Here is an 18706-nt window from a genome sequence, read left to right as displayed (position 1 = left end):
TCTTGTTCCGTAAAACTCTAACTGTATAACTATTAAGTTAGTTGTGAGTTCAGATTGTTTATATTGTTCGCTTAGTGTGTTTATTTCAGTAGTGTAACAGTACGAGGCTACCACACCCTTCCTTTCTGAAATCTGCTTTAGGAAACACTGCAAAACTGTTACTAGAAGATAAAGCCTCTGTTCTAGTACCGTTTCAGTGAATTTACTTTTCACTGAATTTGTTTTAAATACAATTTTAAAGGTCTACCTAGTTAACAAAAATTTATTTGCTGATTAAAAGCCATTAAGTGAAATTGTTTCAAATCTGGTCGTTCACGAGGAACCCTCCAAAACATGAATTCAGGCCTTCAGGCTGTTGTTACTCCTGCAACTGGTGATGAAATCACTAACGCTGAGAAAGAAGTACCTTCCACGCTGCGTAGGTATCCGTGATTTCATCATTTCATGCAGGAGCTAAACAGAACCCTGAGGGCCCAGATCAAGTCTTGACAGGTAAAGCCTGTCAGCTCACCTTGAGCTGAAACTGCTGAAGGGAAAAAGTTGAAGAACTGATGAATTTTGGGGAGCTATACCCTTTAACCTTGTTTATATCAAACTTGGAGTATTTCTTCCTATTTGAGTGGGATAGGCCAAAAATTAATATCCCTTGCCAAACAAGTGTAACAATTTTGTTTCTACTAAAAAGTTCAGAAATTGTTAGCTCTTTTGAAATACTTCACGTGCAGATGTTCCACAAACCTAACAGTTTAATAAATTGTCTTGTCATAATCTGAACTTGATTTTTAACATAAATTCTCTCAGGCATTGTTCTTAGCCCTGGGAAGAACATGTACACAAGAAGAAATAATGAGGTTTTAACCTAGTTGAATTACTGTAGTAAAATAATTTGAAGGTAAATAAACCCCTCAGGCGTGAACTCATGTACATCTGAATTTCCTTTTTTTTTCCAGTTAAGAGAAAGGAAGAAGAATTGGAAAGAGATGTAACAGAGTCCTTATTTTCCAAGTCAGCTCTATACCAAAATAGACTAATTTTGGCTCCCAGCTGCCCGTGACTTTGCTAAATAAATTAAAAAAAAAAACCAACAAAAAAAGCAGTTGGCATCAGTTGTTGAAAATACATTAGCCAAGTATAATGAAGGAGCTTTGATGTTCCAAAGAATGATAAAACAGCAACTCCAGGTTGTTTTTCAAAAAAATATACTGGCTGCAATGATTTCTGTGTCTTAATTGCTTTCAGGATATTACAAGGAGTAGGGACTGCAATTTTGGCTGAATAACAGATGACAGTTTTTTATTGAGTGAAATTCAGGAATTTCTTACTAATTACTAATCACACTATGTTCATCATGGGAGAGATACTAAGCATCTCTAGCTTTATATACAGTAAAATGAAAAAAAATTCATCTTTAACTTAATACAGTTTTTAAATTGCCATGGATCTGAGACCTTGCATTCCAAGGTTTAGTCCAAACTGACTTACTACTGTTTTAACTAGATACCTTAGCCAAATTCAAACGTGTTGTAAGTTAGAGGCTAATTCTCTAATGACTAAGTTGAAACTGTATCATTTACATCAGGTTTGAATTTGGTGTATTCATAGACATGAATAAAACAGTGTTAGAAAGCTCTAAGCTAGTAAGAGCACAGTCTTTCCAAAAAAATCTTATAATTTAAACGAGCCAGTGATGCTTGTACCCTCCCCAGAGCATAAGATGTACTTGTCTGAAATTTCATAAAAATATGAAAGCAAGTAATAATTATTTTCAAACTTAAAAGATAGGCTGAAGAGTTGAAGTTTCTGTGATACTGTTCATTACAATTGCAGGGAAATGTTTGTCTATTATGTTGGTCTTTAATGCAGTAATTTTACATAGATTCTTTCTATTTGTTTTTCTATCTGTTATATCTGCTACCCAGGAACTTCAGGTAAGAATGCTACTTGAACTCAGATGTGCCAGCATATGTTTTGCCTTCTTGCAAATTTGTATTATAGAATAACATCATAGTTTTGTTGTTGCCCTCCCCTTCTTCAGTGTGTGCATAGGTGGATGTGAGTGTGCTTGGACTTCTGACAGGTGCTTCATTTTTTGTCTGGTATTAGAAATAATTTTGAGGTCTTCTTTCAAAAATTCTGCTTCATTTTAGGTTTATTTTTGACATGTTCAACAGCCTTCACAAATTTTAAAATACCTTAATTCTAGTGTCGGCATTTTTCAGATTGAACCATTTCTCCTTGTAGTATCTTTGTGCATCAGTAATACATAGAAACAAAATAAGAATTCCATTAGTTATAGTATAGTAAAGTTTGAGACATTTGTTTCCAAATTATGCATATAATTTCCAGCTTTTCATCATGGTATATTGGTTACTGTTAGTATCTTGCTAAAGCTGATACCAGAAACTTCTACAGAAAGTTTTTATCGTTGCCTACCAGCCTGAATTTAATTGAATAAATTAATTCATACATCTTAATTTAATTCAGCTGTATATTCCTACCAACTTTGCTCGACCCTGTGAAGAAAACTGAAGAGACACATCAGCGCCAGTTTGAGACCTAAACTTGAAATTTATCAATATATAGAAAGAACTGAAATTACAAAGAATTGTAATGAGTTGTACAAAATTGGCAACAATAGTATTTTGCATATTTGTTTCTGATGGTTTGTACATATGTTGCTACAGAAACATAACCCCTAAAAACTCTTTGCCTCAGAATGTCTGTGCTTTAAAAGATACAGCCTTATGGAAAAAGTGCCTTACTGTGCAGTTCCACAATATTTTTGCCTCTACCTTACAATATTTGTGCAATTCCATTAACTTTGCAGACTTTGTGAATACAGTACAGATAAAAACTTGTGGAAGAAGTTTTGCATGATTCTTAGTGCCTCTATGGAGGAGCTCCACTGCTCTCCCCTACCCCCCACATAGGGTTACTTCCCTTTTTACGGCCCTTTCTGTGTCTCTCCTTTCCATCACATTGTCATAATGTTTAAAGTGGCTGCAAGGGCACATCTGCTCCTTTACCCAGAGGGTGATGTTTGTGGGAAGTTCTATGTGATACCAGCTCTCTGCTGGCCAGACACATTTATAATAAGTGACTGGTTTCTTTTGATCTTTAAAGTCCCTTCCAACTCAAACCATTGTATGATTCTATGAATTGATTGATCATTACTGGTGGCTTTTCAGATAAGAGAGAGCTGTAGAAAAAAAATGAACAGCCTCTCAAAAAATCATAGTTTCATCTGGAAAAGACCTTTAAGAGCATCAAGTCCAACTGTTAACCTAGCAATGCCAGGTCCACCACTAAACCACGTCCCTAAGCAGCACACCTGCATGCCTTTTAAATACCTCCAGGGCCAGTGACTTCCCTGGGCAATCTGTTCCAGTGCTTGACAACCCTTTTCATGAATAAATTTTTCCTAATATCCCATCTAAACCTTCCCTGGTGCAACTTGAGGCCATTTCTTCTTGTCCTATTGCTTGTTACTTAGGAGAAGAGACCAACGCCCACCTCGCTCCAACCTCCTTTCAGGTAGTTGTAGAGAGCGGTAAGGTCTCCCCTCGGCCTCCTTCTCTCCAGGCTAAATAGCCCCAGTTCCTTCAGCCCCTCTTCAAATACATCTTTCCTCTATCTTGTTAATGGTAAAAGAAAGGTTGCCTAGCAGACAATAAAAATAATGACTCCATCTTCGTAGACACATGTTGACCTCTTGTTTAACTTCAGTAGGATTCTGGGTGCCCCTGTAGCAAGCTTACTCTAGCCCACATACTATAGGTATTCCAGTTATACCATGTTTCATCTTTCTTACCTTTTTCCCTCACTTTTAATTCACTACTCCCTTCTAACTGCCTGTCCTGGAAGTGTTCCTTTTCATTTTTCTTCTTTTTGCTGGCACTCTTCTTTAAAACATTGCAGAACAGGACTGCAGCAAGAAATATTCCCATAGACATGTGCTGTGAAGTTTACTGATACCTGTATAGACGTCACGAGGATCAGAGTGTGATGATGGCCATCTTTGCTTGCTTGCTTATTTATGTCATTTTGTCATTTGTTAGTTCAGTAACCGGTGTGTTTGTGGAGGATGTCTCATTGCTGCATGTGTCCTCCAGCATTTGTAGGGGAGGATGGACAACCAAAGAATTTGTTAAAATAAATAGCTGGGAACTGAGCAGTCATTTTTATGATTTAAAGAGACCTCATTTCTCAATTCTTAGATGTGTTCTGTTCTCTTCCCACATAAAACTACCATGTGATCCTGGATGAAAACATGGGGTTCTTCCAATAATGTCTGAGGCTTCGTAATAATTTCATGTTCTTTTGCTCTTGAATATAGTGCATTCCTTAGTTCTAAATGTTCTTCTGAATTACAGTGCTTGCATTTCTGGATTGTCTTTTTCCTAAAAAATATTTTTTTCTTTTTTCCTCATATTTGTTCATTAACAGTGAGCTTAGTGTCATGAAACTGAACTTTCTTTCTAATCGTATTCTGCAGTCCATTGCGTTAAAGGGCAGTGATGGAAAATAAGATCTGCAAGTTTGTTGATTGTTAAGGAGGCAAGATTGCAATTGAATTAATTGTACTTTATGCAGTTTAGTCCCCATTCAGTAAATGTCTGAGTAGTCCTGAATGGGGATTACTCATGTGTTTAACATTACAAATCTACTTAAGGGATGTTACTGAACTGAGGTCTCTTTCTCTGTCATTGCACATAATATTAATCTGTATAAACCCACGAGATACTCATAATTGATGATTGATGTAATATTTAGGATTTTTTTTTTTAGGCAGAACTATATTTTTGTTAAATTTGTATTGAAAATGTCACTGTCAACTTGAATTTTAAGCAGTTCATTTGCTTGTTTGAGAGTGTTGCAACTTACAGAGTCTTATCTTAAACACCCAGCCCTGAACCTTAAAAAGAAACATTTTTCTCTATAAATTTCATTCCCGTGTTACCTAGATAGAATACCCAACACAGCAGCTGGGTAATTCTCGTTAGACCTTTCATGCTGTGCTGGGCCACTTTGGCCTCTGCGGGTCCATGACAGGAGCGGTTGTGGACATGCCAGAGGGGAACGTGGCTAGACTTGAAGAAGGGAGCAAGAGAATTAGTGCAATTAGGGAAAAGGGATACAGTCCACTGGAAGATACATAACGTAAACAAATGGAAAAGTGGTGGAAAACTAACTATAATTTGTTAACATGGAAGAAATCAAGTGATCTTTGTATCAGTTCACCAGCCTAATGAATAGTTATGCAATTTACTTAATGCACTTGGCTTTATGTAACTGCGTGTGGGATCAGATCTGAATGTCAATATAAAATGTTTGGTCCATTAGACTGTGTCCTTTTTAAAACTCGAAAACTCAGGCAATACTAATCAGGTTATTCTCAAAGTGTAGTTTCAAACAATTCAAATTCAAGTTACAAAAATAAGTACTTTGATCTAGAATAAAAGTTTAAAAAGGTGTGCTTCCTTAGCTATTACATTTTGTGTGTAAATGAAGAGTTCATTCAACTCTACTCATCATTATGGTCATGTATATCATGCAAAGAATCTAAAATCTTTAACATATATTTTGCAGTTGAACCATTGTTATGAACTGTGCCCCTAATGCTTTTAAACATCATGGAAAAATCCTTTAAAATTGCTTCCAAACTTTTCTTTTGCCTGTCATTGCTTTACTGGTATTGAGGTGTGTGGACTTACAAGAACAAACTCTTAAATCAGCAAATGCATGAAAAACATCTAATACTGAAAAGAATGAATCTTCCTTTAACTGTCATTTCCATGCTTCTGCTCTTATCTCCAGGTGAACAAACAAAATAATGCTTACGTCAAGTTTGTATTGTATTTTTACATAAAAACATTTCTTGAGCTAACTTTCACCTAATGGCAAGTGGCTTGTATAGGACGCGTTGCAAATCAAGGAAGCTCACCCTACGTGTGATTTCAGGGTGAGAGCATGGACAACTTCAACTGGGGAGTACGCAGGCGGTCCCTGGATAGCCTGGACAAGTGTGACATGCAGCTGCTGGAGGAGAGCCAGCTCTCCGGGAGCACACCCAGCCTGAACAAAATGAACCGTGAGGACTCCGATGAGTCATCTGAGGAGGAGGACCTGACCACCAGCCAAATCTTGGAGAACTCGGACCTTGTGAGTTGCAATTTAAGGAGATAGGATTGCGTTTTTAAGTGAACTGGGCTTTTAGTTTCCTCTTGCCCAGGTACAATCGTATCAACTGAAATTGGGGGGGTGGCACTCAGTGTGGGGTATTGTCGCTGGGTGATTTTTCCCCTATTTGCAAATGTGATGGGAATTTTAATGCAAAGTTCAAAACACAGGAAACATCAGATATGATTATTTGCTCTTTTTTGCACAAATTACTACATGACAATTTTTTCACAGTTGGCCAGTAGTAGATCTTTCTCATGTATCTAACACTTAAAGAGATAGGACAAACTCCCATTTGGTAAAACTGTCAGGTTTTCATTGTTCACCTCTGAGGTGTTTGTGTAGAATTTTTATGATCAAAACATTGAATGGGTTATAATATGTCTGCATGTACAAATGCCACTGTCACTGCCCTTTAAGACAGTGCCTGCGCTGCGTGTTCATAAAAACAGTGTGTGGTAGGGTGCCTGTATACTTACTCATCCTGTGCTTTTGTCAACTTTTAAATAGTTTTTTCTGAGGATACAAATCATATTGACTCTCTTTCTACATCGTGTGACACAACCTCAGCAGACCCTCATCAATTTAATATAGGAACGTCCAGCTTTGATGTGTCTTTGCCTGATATGAATAATCTCCAAGTGTCTGAAGAATCAAAGGTGAATGCATTTTTTACATTGTTTTCCAACTGGACTGTATTTTACACAACACTTTTATTTTCACTTATATTTTCATGAAGAGTTTGATCTGTACATTCTGGCTTCCTGTATATCATGGCATAGTACAATACATTCCTATGCTTCTGCACATTCCTACCCTTTCCATTCTACTTATACTTTCTTCATTAAAAGATTTCCCTTATTATTTCTTAAGTATGTTGTACTACCTATGCGCTAAAACACAAGCTCATTTGAAGACAAATTCATGAACTGGATACAAGTTACAACCCTAAGGGAATATTCTTTTGTTCTTCATGCTGATTTAGAAGAACGATATGCCAACTCATGTGGTGGGTGTAGGCGTGTATTCTCTGAGATTTTTGTGTTTGTGGGGATCTATTGTACAGCTGTGTGCACTGGATTCAGTTCTTGCCTTTTGGCAGACACTCAGAAATTTTAAATTCATGACCACAATATTAAGCCATCCTGGGGGGGTGGAGAGCCAGGATTTGCAAGGATACAGCAACCATGTTCAACATAATTTATTTCATACAGTTGTGTCAGAAGATGAACTTAGAGTAAGGTTGGTAAATTGTTATCAATGTGGGGGATGGTTTCTTTACTTTTCTATTTGATAATGCTTTTTGTGGGATATCAGGTGAGCCTACTCCAGGGATATAATCTGGGGTGGGGGGTGTGTGGGTTAGTGCCTTAATGACACTGTTGCTTTACCAGTAGATCTTTCTCTCTCATGTTTAAATTGGGTGACTTCTGCAGAAAGATCTGTGTAAGAGAATGGCACCAGGGAAGAATATGTCTTGTGTAATCATCAGTTTCCATTCCAGTTCTTGCCCGTGGTCCCTTCCAAATGCAGCCATGCAAAAAATTGATACTGGACTGCTAGCACTGCATATAACAAAAGTAATGGAAACTTCTAGGGAAGAGGTTGGAATTGTGCTGAATATTAAAACAAATTGTTTGTGTTAGAAATCTCCCCAGGGGAAGAAAGGACAGGAGGAGGGAAATGTGAGTAAGGATAGGAAAGGAGAGGAACCTCTCAAAATAATGATTGTGGCAAAGCTAAGCTCGTTATCATTTGTCAAAACAACTGCCAGTAGATGAGTTACTGCGTAACGACCGTAAGCAGCAGAAGTTGGCAGAATTTCAGTTCAGGAAGCTGGAACCAGAGAGATATGGTTGCAGGTGGTGACTGCAGCTAATCTCATGCATCCAGCTGCCCTAGTTATTGGTGTGTACATTAAGAATTGCAAATCACAGTTCATGAGTTTCATATATGCCTGGGGTTTTCGAACCTTTACTGAGAAAATTTCTTTAATGCCCAAATACCCACATGCCAGTGTTCATCAAAAAATGCAAAGCTTTGGAAAAAGTAAGGGAAGAATATAAACTCACAGCAGTTTCCTGTGAGATTGACAGGTAAATTCAGCTAATCTGGAGAAAGGTCTGATATTGGTGAAATTAATAACCAAGGTGACACAGATTTGCCAGTGTTACAAAGACGTTTGAATTGATAAGCTTTACACGGAATGCTGCCTTAGCATTTTTTGCCTCAAAGATATTTTCTTCGAGTATGGATATTTCTGTATTTTTACTCAAAACAAATTGGAGTCAGTATAAACAAAGTTAAAATGCATGTGTTTATATTGATTTGAAGGAAGAAATCCAATTTTTAGTCAGAAAACTTGAAACTTGCACCTAAATAATTGTTACCTACTTTGATAACACAAAGTCTGAGCTCTTTCATGTTTTTCTTTCCCTCCTGAGTTCTAATTTTCAGGGAGCTGATGGTATGTCAGCAATGCAGAGGAAAATTTTTGTTACTTCTTTAGTGCTATACAAAAATGCTTAGTTGTGGCATCATAAGCAAAAACCAAAAATATCACCTCGAATTTGAAACAGATGCAGTGAATGAGAGTAACTTACTGATTAAGTAGGCCTGTTCTCACATGTTTCAGTGCCAAAATCCATCTATTATTGTTAATAGCACAAAATCAGTTACACTAATTTTCTATTGAAGTTTGTGATCACAGATCAAGAGAGAATTTATAAGGGAGTAAAAGGCAGTGATGGATAATGCTTTGAGGGGTACAAAGGTTCAGATGATGCTGTTTAATACATTTTTCAAGTTATCTAAACTCATCGATTTCTGGAAGTGTACTCCAATCCTGCACAAATAGTTAGAGTCCACTTTTTTGTTTTGCTTTTTGGGCATTGTGTTGGACTCAGTAGGTGTGAGGTGTTTGCTTCCTCCTTCTTACTCCCTTATCCCATCCCATCCAAATGTGCCAGCTGCTCTGGTTCCTATTCTGGTAATTTAGCCATATAGCTTTCATTTCTCTTTTCAAGATCGTTTGTGCTCTGATTCATTTCATCTTCCTTGGACTCCAGAATTTTCCTATGCCTTTCACTTAGAAAACAAAACAAAAAACCTGACTCCTAGTTCATTTCTGAGCCTGTCCTTTCTGAGACAAGTCTTGTTTAATTTTTGGAAATACAAATCCACAGAGTTTATCTGTAGGATGCAAGCAGTGACCTGCAGAGGTACACTTTTCTTTTTTAGTTCCATTTGCCAAGGATTTCCCTCCCTACCAGCTCCCAGCACATAGATGGACATGCACATGTGCATAAGCACACACCCTATGAGATACCCCAAACAGAAAAGATCCAGAGTTTGAGCTACCCACTGCCGTCATCCCTACAGGAACTGCTTTGCAGGATGCTATGAAGGATGCAGACAGAAGCTGAAAGCTTAAAACTGAAACAAAATTTGTTCAGACCAGAAATGCAAGAGAAATTGGAAAGTTTAAAAAAGAAACCAAGAGCTAGGTGCTAATGGATGTAAAAGGAAGGAAATGATAGAAGCATAATCCTTTTAATCACCTGTAGAGTGCTTTAGATTCTTCCTGAATGGAAGTTATTATGTAAATGACATGCTAACAATTCTCAATTCTAAACATGTATGTAGTCTTCCAGACAGTGATTGTTTTCAGTATATGCTGAGAGGCTTTAATACACTCTTGGATGATAAGTGGCAAGGACAGCCTGACAGTAACAAGAACTCTATTATTTTTCCTGAAAAAAAATACCTACCTGCTATGTTGCCAAACACATGGAAATCTGAAAGTCCTTGCTCGAAAAATTAAGTTGAAGAAAAGTAGTATTGATCCAAGATAGTAAGTTGAGCAAATACAGGATTTTTTAAGTGTAACTTAATTCATGTCATTTATGATCTGTGTTTTTATACCTATGCAATTTAGCATGTTGTCAGGTGTTTTTTTTCATTCAATGCTGTCTATTTATTAATGGAATTAACTTACTAATTTGCTGTTTTCTAAGACATCATCATTCACTCCCCTAGGTTGAAGCTGTACGTGAAGAACAAGATACGGCAGGCCATGAGGATGACCTTTCGGGGTCTACAAATGAACTCCCTGGACAATTTGAATGCAGCGATAGCCTTAGTCTGGATATGACAGAGACTGAAGAGAAAGTTGACAGACTGGAACAGTTTGCTCTTGCTAGGTACTTGTATATGCTATTATTCATAAAAGTTCTTTTGCACTGTACAACAAAGTGGTAGCAAGGTGTTAGTTCATGGAATAACTGTTTTGGCCACTAGACTTTTAAAATACTCATGAATATAAAATACTCATGAATTTAGAGAAATGAGAAGACAATGCCCTAATTACCTATGTAATTATTACAAAACTCAAAAAAACTCCAAAATTTTCCTTCTAGAAAAAACAAAGTACAATTTTTACATGTATCTATGCAGTTAGACATTATATATATAAAATAAATCTTCTTCGATGTAACAAGTGATATGACAAAAGTAAATGGCCTCAAGTTGCACCAGGAAAGATTTAGATTGGATATTAGGAAAAAGTTGTCAAGCATTAGAACAGACTGACCAGGGAAGTGGTTGAGTCACCATCCCTGGATATATTTTAAAGAGATGTAGATCTGGTGCTTAGGGACATGGTTTAGTGGTGAACCTGGCATTGCTACATTAACAGTTGGACTTGATGATCTAAAAGGTCTTTTTGCAACCTAAGAATTCTATGATTCTAAAAGAAGGGCGAAAAAAAGGATTTTCGAAGATAGGCAGTAATGGAAATACTGCTTAGTTAGCTGTTCAACAGTTCAACCCTTATTCATCCTTCTGATTTCTTACGGGTCATAAGGAAGTCACAGTATTGTCAAAAATCCTATCTGCATACTCTTGAGGCTGCTGCTGAGCATGGCTGGACTCCAGTATATGTTGCAACAAGGCATCAAGATATTTCCATGCCTCTTTAAGATTTTGGATGCCAAATTAGACTGCAGTTAGCCTGTATTTATGGAAAGAACGAGGATATATAAAGCAGCTCACTCTCTGTGTGCCACATGCTTCAGAATCACAGGTCCTGTTCTGGGGAGCCATAGGAAGTATTTCTCCATCCCAAAGGATGATAGACAGGATCAAGCAGCTTAGTACCACTTAGAAATTATAGTCAGCCTGGTCGACTGATCATGGAGTGCCAAAATAATGCTGTGTCTTAAGAACAATGTGGAGAAGGGATGGATCGATCTTCTCCAATCCACTAAATTTGGGGGAAAACAAATAGGTCAATATATATAACATTTATACCCACTGATATACTTTACAGTAGTTCTGCTATGCATTATTAAAACCAAGTTTTCCCAGAAGAGGAATTTCTCTTCATGGGCTTTATCCTCCTGTGAAGTTTCATCCTTCTTCATCCAAACAATCTGAGTATTCTGGGGTGGTGGAAGATAGATGAGAATGGCCTGAGGATAGGAATTCTGATTTGGAGGTTTTTCTCATTGTGGCCAGGATCTTGCAAACCTTCAAAAGTAATTTGAGAGTTCATGGATATTTTTAGAAAGATGCTGGAATTGGTCCTGTGATTCTATCTCTCTGTATAGCGTATTTTGTCTGCCACATTCTTAGTATTCTCTTTTTATCACAGTTTATTTCTCTTTTCTCCTTCAGTTTTGGAGATGTTGATCGAAATGCCTCCCCTCCTCCATCACCATTTTTTTCTGCCATCCTTGCTGCATTTCAGCCAGCAGCATGTGATGATGCAGAGGAAGCCTGGCGTAGCCATATCAACCAGCTCATGTGCGACTCTGATGGTTCCTGTGCAGTTTATACATTTCATGTGTTCTCTTCCCTGTTTAAGGTGAGAAAATAAGTTTAAGATACAAACTCAAAATGTTTAGATTGTGTGTGGCCAGTAGGATGGTTCTTGATAGTAGTACCGACAATAAACTCGGTATATAACCATTGTAATTTTGCATGCTGCAGAATTGCCATACTAGGTTTTCCGGCAGAACTGTCTTCTAGGACAAGTTTTGTTGACAAAATAGTATGTATCTTATACTTGCAGGTTTGGAAATAATGTTATAAAATGTGGATCCACTTTAAAGAGTATTTTCTTTGCTACTTTACAAACAGCCTGAAACAATAACTACCAGAGACAGGAAATCTGTTCTTTCATCTCACGTTGTTGAAATCTAAATATTCTGCACCTAATCATCTGAATATAAAATATCCAGCTGCCATCATGTAACATAAACTCCAGGTTTGAATCTGAAGACTAGAAATATGCTTCTCCTTTCCGAAACTGTATGCATGCTAAAATGAGGAAAGAATATAGTCCGGTGTACATGCCATGAATGACTGTTTCTACCTTAATTCATTTTAAAGCCTTTATGAGTTGCTTCTCCTGCTTTATATGAGGCAGCTGCAGGATGTTTAGCATGATGCAGCACTGTACACAGCAGCCAGGTAACTTCAAGCAGAGTTCTAGTTTGTAATCTCAGAGTACACAATTTAGTATTAGCAATGGATACCCTGCTAATAAATACACAATCTCTTTCATACCGTTAGGAGTATCCTTATAATAAAGAAGCATCATACAATTAAGAATCTCTTGTCCGTCCTGTTTCCTCTGTACGTCACCAGAGTTAATCACATGTGTTCTCTAGCTGGACACCATATCCTCCTTTAAATATTACACCACTGAGCCTTATAGGCATTTTTAAAATGCTGATAAATAGCCTTTTGGAAGGAAAAAAACATTGCTGACTTGAGAGCATGACAGTTCAATTTTGAAAATTAGTGCTCTGTTTCTTCGTGATGTGTGTTTCAGCTTTTCTGCCATTATGCCAGTCCTAGAGGTTAATAGCCCTGTTCAAATGTTCTGAGAGTTATTTGTCCTTTTTGTTCTGTTGAAGAGGTGAAAAAGAACTGGTGTCACTTCTGAAAACTAAGTTGTAGTATTGTGTAATGCAAGACCCAAGCATTACTCGTAAAGTAGGTGTTTAACTCCAAATCCTGGCATGCACACACTGCATATGCTGTTGGTCTTACCCTGTATTCAGAAGATAGTCTACTCATTTTCTTCAGCTGATACTGGAGGAGACAGCTACAATACTGCTCTCAAAAAAAATTCAATGACAGCAAAATCTGAATAACAGAAATAAAAAAAAATAAATTAAAGGTATTAATATTATCAACAAACTAGAATTTAGCTGGAGTCACTGCCATATTTTTAGTTTATAAAAATAGCTTTGTTCTATTCCTCAGGCTTAAAATATAAGAGTGTTATTTTCCCAGATTATTTTCATAAAATCACAGTTTGTCTGGAACTGCACTCTCTTTGCAACATCAAACTTTGCTGCTCATCCTCTAATTTAAAAGACTTTTGACCCTCACCAGCAGGAAGTTTCAGAAACAAGCCCAGTGTGTGCTAAGCTTGCAATGCAAAGTACTGCCAAAATATTTAACTGTGAAACAAAATCCTTGTTTGGAGGAGCTTGTCAACTAAATACTTAGTGAATTGAAAGAGTTGCATTTTCCAGGGCACCTACATTTCAGTCTGCATCAAGTTAACGGTATCTTGGATGTTTGCCCACATGCTAAACTTGTTTAAAATTCCTGATATTATTGAAGTACTTTTCCTGTAAATGAGTCATAGCTCAGATATCTCTGGATTATCTTGATGGCTGCCTCTTCATATACCATCAAATCAAATGTCTTCCAGCAGACCAGTAGTTCTAAGACAAGTAGACTTGAGAGCTAGCAAGTAGGTTCCACAATCAGGCCCTTTTGTTATTGCAAAGTCCTCTTCCCAGAAGAGGAAACCTGAGGTTATGAAGAAAACTTTCAGAGAATATTTTGTTATTATTTACATTGACACAAAGCACAGCCGCTATATGCAGGCATATACGTATTCATAATGTGTTGGCAATTGGCATTGTCATTATTATTCACAGTAGTCCCATTTTACTGCGTTCAGACCTTGCTTAAAAGATTTCAGCCACTGTAATCTGCATCCAGAAGGACACAGCTGAGATTATAACTTATTATGGAACTGGTAGTCCATGTAATTGCAAAATAAATATATTTAGTGAAGTATTATACGTATATACCAAAGTACAGTCTCTCACTGTTTCACTTGTTAATACTTTAAAACACCATTCAAGACAGTTATCTTCTTAGCTGTAGATTGGTTGTTGCTTTTATGAATATCTGAGAAGGAAAGCAGTAAAGGAAGAATGTATTTTCTTGAATCTAAACAGTAGACTGCTCAACTTCTGATGAAGGATGACTGAAGTGCTTTGAGGAAGTTATTTTCATAAAATAAACTAGAACTGTTAAAATACATGAGTAGATGCGTGCTAGAAGGGACCTGAAGAGTTTATATTCCTTATCTTGCCCAGGACAGAATAAACTATAACTTTCACTCCTCATTCATTCAAGTGTGTTTTAACTTTTTTCTCTAGACTGCTGTTGAACTTTAGGCTGAGATGGAACTTCATAATGTTCCTAGGCAACGTAGTCCAATGCTTAACTCTCCTTATTGCTTGAAAAATTCTCTTCCTGTCTTTTATGCCCATGTCTTCTCGGTCTATACACAGTGGTACTTCTCTTCTTTGCAGTTGCTGCTTATATTTGAAGACTGTTACCATGACTTCACCTACCCTAAATTTCTCTTATTTAACCTCAGTTCTTTCAACCTTCCCCATAAGTCACATTTTCTAAACTTCTCACTGTTGCTATGGCCTCTCTTTAATTAGTCTGTGTATTACTTGAAAAGCAAGAGAAGGTTCTGTATTTCAGCCTAAGCTCTTACCAGCACTGGCTATGAGGACTAACAATTCTATAGAAGATATTCCTGTTTAAAAACTTCTCTCCATTATCTGCTGTATATTAGAATACAGTTTATTTTCCACTTGTAACCCAGTCTAGCATGCAGATCTTGTCCTACAAAATTTTGCCTTCCTGGTTATTCCTCATCCCGACTGCGTTCTGTGAATTGCTTTATGCTAGGGTACAACCTTGTCCTTCTTTTCCCTGCACTGCTTCTTTATCAAGATCAGCCTGAATTCTAATTCTGGCTTCCAAGGAGTTTGCAGCCCCTGCAGCTCAGTCATGCATGCATTTAATAATCATGTTGCATGTTCCATTATTCATTATTTTCATTAATGATTTGATTAGTGCCAGAGACAGTACCCAGTGGAATCCTACTCAATTTATTTTTCCAATTGGATGGTGAGCTGCTGATAATTAACTTCTGAATATGGTTTTGCACACCTAGTTACCTCTAGACTGGGCTTCTTTGTCTTACTTTTAAGAGAGTAAATGAATTAATATATAACATATCAATTGATTCTCCTCCCAATAGAAAAACTTAGCCTTTCATGAAAACTAAATAGCTTGGTGTGATTTGATCTAATTACATCTGTAATGCCTGTTATTAATCTCTTATATGTTCCCCAGTTTCCTCAACTTTATATTTAATTCTTTTGCTCTTGATTTTTTTTTTTAGATAAGCACTTTCCTCAAGTTTTTTAGAACACCATGTTTTCTGTGAGTTCTCAAAGATATTTGCTATGGCTCCTAGATCTCTTTAGCCAGTATTTTAACTGTCATTGCATGAATTTCCCTAATCTTCCAAGATGTAAAAATAACCAAGCCCTTGCTAGCAAGTTCTATTCTCACTTGAGATTTCACAGATATCTCACTGTTGCCTGCACACAAATGCCCTTTCTGGGAGCAATAAGGCAAAAAAAGACATTAAACAGTCTTTCCAGTAGCATCTGTTAATAGCTATGTATCTCCATTGTGATTCCTTGGCCTTCCTCTTAATTATTTTTAGTTTACTAAAACTCTTCTGCCTTTCTCTTACTAGTTTATTTAACATCTCCCTCTCTGATTATTGTGCCTAAATTGTCATGCTGGTTTTGGTACCTAAGTTAGTAAATTAACACAGTTTCAATTTCTTTTTTTTTTTTTTTGCATATTTGCCTGAGTGAAATATTTGTCATACAGCCAGATGTATGCTTTAATATTTTTTCTATCTTTCAGTGATATAGAATGTGCTTCTGCCCTCTTTCTTTTCCTAAAGAAATGACTACTTCTCATTATCTCCTTTCCCTGTGAAGTTATTTCTAATGGGCTTCTTTCTGCAAATTCTGAATGCATTGAATTCAGTTGTATTACTTCTGTAATCTGTCTCCTTTGCTCCCTCAGATTCATAAACTCAGTTCTCAGTTCTTCTTCTCCCGGAGGGCTTGCGGCACCTGAACAGGTTACCCAGAGAGCCTGAGGAAGCTCTGACCTTGGAGCTTTCAAGACTCATCTGGACAAAACCATGACTGACCTGATCTAGTGTTGGCAATAGTCCCACTTTGAGTTGAAGGTTGGATGAGATGTTCTCCAGAGGTCCTTTTCAACCAACATCTCTTGGGTTCTGTTCCATAACTTATCTTTATAAATTTCCTTCCACTTTTATGTTCTTAGCTGGCTCTTCTCTCTTACTTAGGATCAGATCTAGTTCTCTTTCCTTGGCCAGAAGAGTTTTCGGGAACAGTTCCACTAAGGCTTGGACTGAATCTTTCTTTTTCAGAAGAAATCATAGTAGTACGTCTCCAACTGTCAATCTCCAATCGCCAAGTCCTATGATTCAGATGATTCTGCTAATTGCTTGTAAAAATAATCATTTACCTGGTTTGGTGATAATCAGTAAAAGTCCCTTGCCTCTGCTACAGACTCACTGTGGCAAAGAATCTGAACCATGGGCTGAGGGACATATTTTGTGCTTTGTTTCTGTGTTGAAGTAAGATGGTAGAAGCATAGTAGAACAACTTTCAGTTTTTCCAATCCTGTGTTCAGATGGCCAGTTCAGATCCTTTAGAGAGAGATTCACAAATAAGCAATTATGGAATTGGTCTGTAGAGGAAGTTTTTCTCTAACCATTTTATGAATTATTGATAGTGTATAACATGCCAACAATGTGAGGGCTTACGTAGCTCTTTTAAAAAAAAAAACAAACACATTCAATCCAACAGTTTCCATTATCAACAAGGTCTGAATTCTGCTCGCCTGATTTTAGGTTCAATATTCCAGTGTAGCAGCAGTAACAGGCTGTTTATATGTCTGTCATCCAGACTGGTATTTGGGAAGCACTTCTCTACAGTGAGAGATGCTTACAGTAATGCAGGTCTAAAGCTACGTTCCTCAGAGCAATGTAATGTGGTAATGTGGCATGAATCATATAAAAATGTTGCATACTTCTACTTTTTAAATTATTTTCATGTTACTCTCATTCTGCTGAACAGTTGGGCTTAGTGAGATACATGTTAACAGTGAAACCTGCTGTGTGTTTATCAATATCGTTATTTTGGTTCCCATAAGACTAATGTATTATTTCTATTTGTTATTGACTTTTTGTATCAGTCACTGAAAAGCAAGTATCAGCACTAGAATGTTTCTGGAAAACTAGACTGGATTAGGACTCAAAACACACAAAAAATATTCTGAGAAGAATAATTCCCGGATGCAGCGCAGTATTTCTGGAGTTCTCCCAAGCAGCAGAAAAGTTTTAGTAAGAAGGTTTTTCCCACAGGGGAGAACAAAAGCTGCTGTTTGGCATTAGGATGTCCATTATATTATCTGATTAGCCACTTGACATGGAATACTAACAAAACAATGCCCGGAATGGGAAGAAAAAGTAATATGCTGATCAACTTTGTTAACTCTGTACAGCCAAGAAAAAAATTAGCTACCTGTGGGTAAAAGGCTTTAGAAAGATTGAGTCATTTTTACAAGAAAGAATGTATTTCAGTAGTGGATTATTATGAATTCTGTAATTAGTTTCACGGCTGCCCAGCTGCACACTGTCTGCAGCATAACTCTTTTTTCAATATCCTTGAGCAGATGTTCAGTTCTCCGCAGGGAGCATGCCATTTGTTTATGACGGAAAGAAGCTTGTACTTGAATAAAGAATGTTATAAACTGTATTTTGTTTTCCAGAATATTCAGAAAAGATTCTGCTTCCTAACCTGCGATGCAGCTAGTTATCTGGGAGACAACCTGCGAGGAATAGGCTCCAAGTTTGTGAGGTCTTCTCAGATGTTAACAACATGTTCAGAATGTCCCACCCTTTTTGTAGATGCAGAAACAGTGAGTATATTCCTTTCAAAGGGCATGTACTGCATTGTAGTGTCTTATTCTACTGGTTGTTTCGCTTTTGAGTAACTCTTGAACACCTAGATCAAAAAAGGTACTCACATTTCTAATTTTTATCTCATGTTCTTAACCATATTTATACTAATTTTCCGTATTATTTTAGGTAAATACTGGCAGACAGGCAATATTGAATCATAGAAGCATAGAATAGTTGTGATGTGTTGGGCCTGTGTGCCAAAAAACATAAATAAAACAGGTGCCTACCTGACACAGTTGGCTCCACAAATGGAAAAGGAGGAGCAATTTTTTACCTAGTTCAGCATGGAATATGGTAATCACAGAATCACAGAATGACAGAATGACA

At 37.1% G+C, this 18706-nt stretch overlaps 1 protein-coding gene across 1 annotated transcript in view; it reads left to right on the top strand.

Annotated features, from left to right (window-relative positions):
* The window catches only part of FRY (furry homolog (Drosophila)), a gene marked incomplete at its 3' end in the record, with an annotated part of 113952 nt that extends 95616 nt beyond the window's left edge, over positions 1–18336 (top strand). The window contains exons 52-56 of the mRNA XM_009869257.1: positions 5962–6166; positions 6691–6839; positions 10219–10382; positions 11857–12046; positions 18187–18336. Of these exons, the coding sequence (XP_009867559.1) occupies positions 5962–6166; positions 6691–6839; positions 10219–10382; positions 11857–12046; positions 18187–18336 (858 nt within the window). The remainder of the gene's footprint in view (positions 1–5961; positions 6167–6690; positions 6840–10218; positions 10383–11856; positions 12047–18186) is intronic.
* Positions 18337–18706: the final 370 nt, after the last annotated feature.

This window comes from Apaloderma vittatum, unplaced genomic scaffold, assembly GCF_000703405.1.
Source record: "Apaloderma vittatum isolate BGI_N311 unplaced genomic scaffold, ASM70340v1 scaffold16435, whole genome shotgun sequence".
Lineage (NCBI taxonomy): Eukaryota > Metazoa > Chordata > Aves > Trogoniformes > Trogonidae > Apaloderma > Apaloderma vittatum.
Note: the sequence above shows the minus strand (reverse complement) of the source record. Positions and strands in the feature narration are given on the sequence as shown.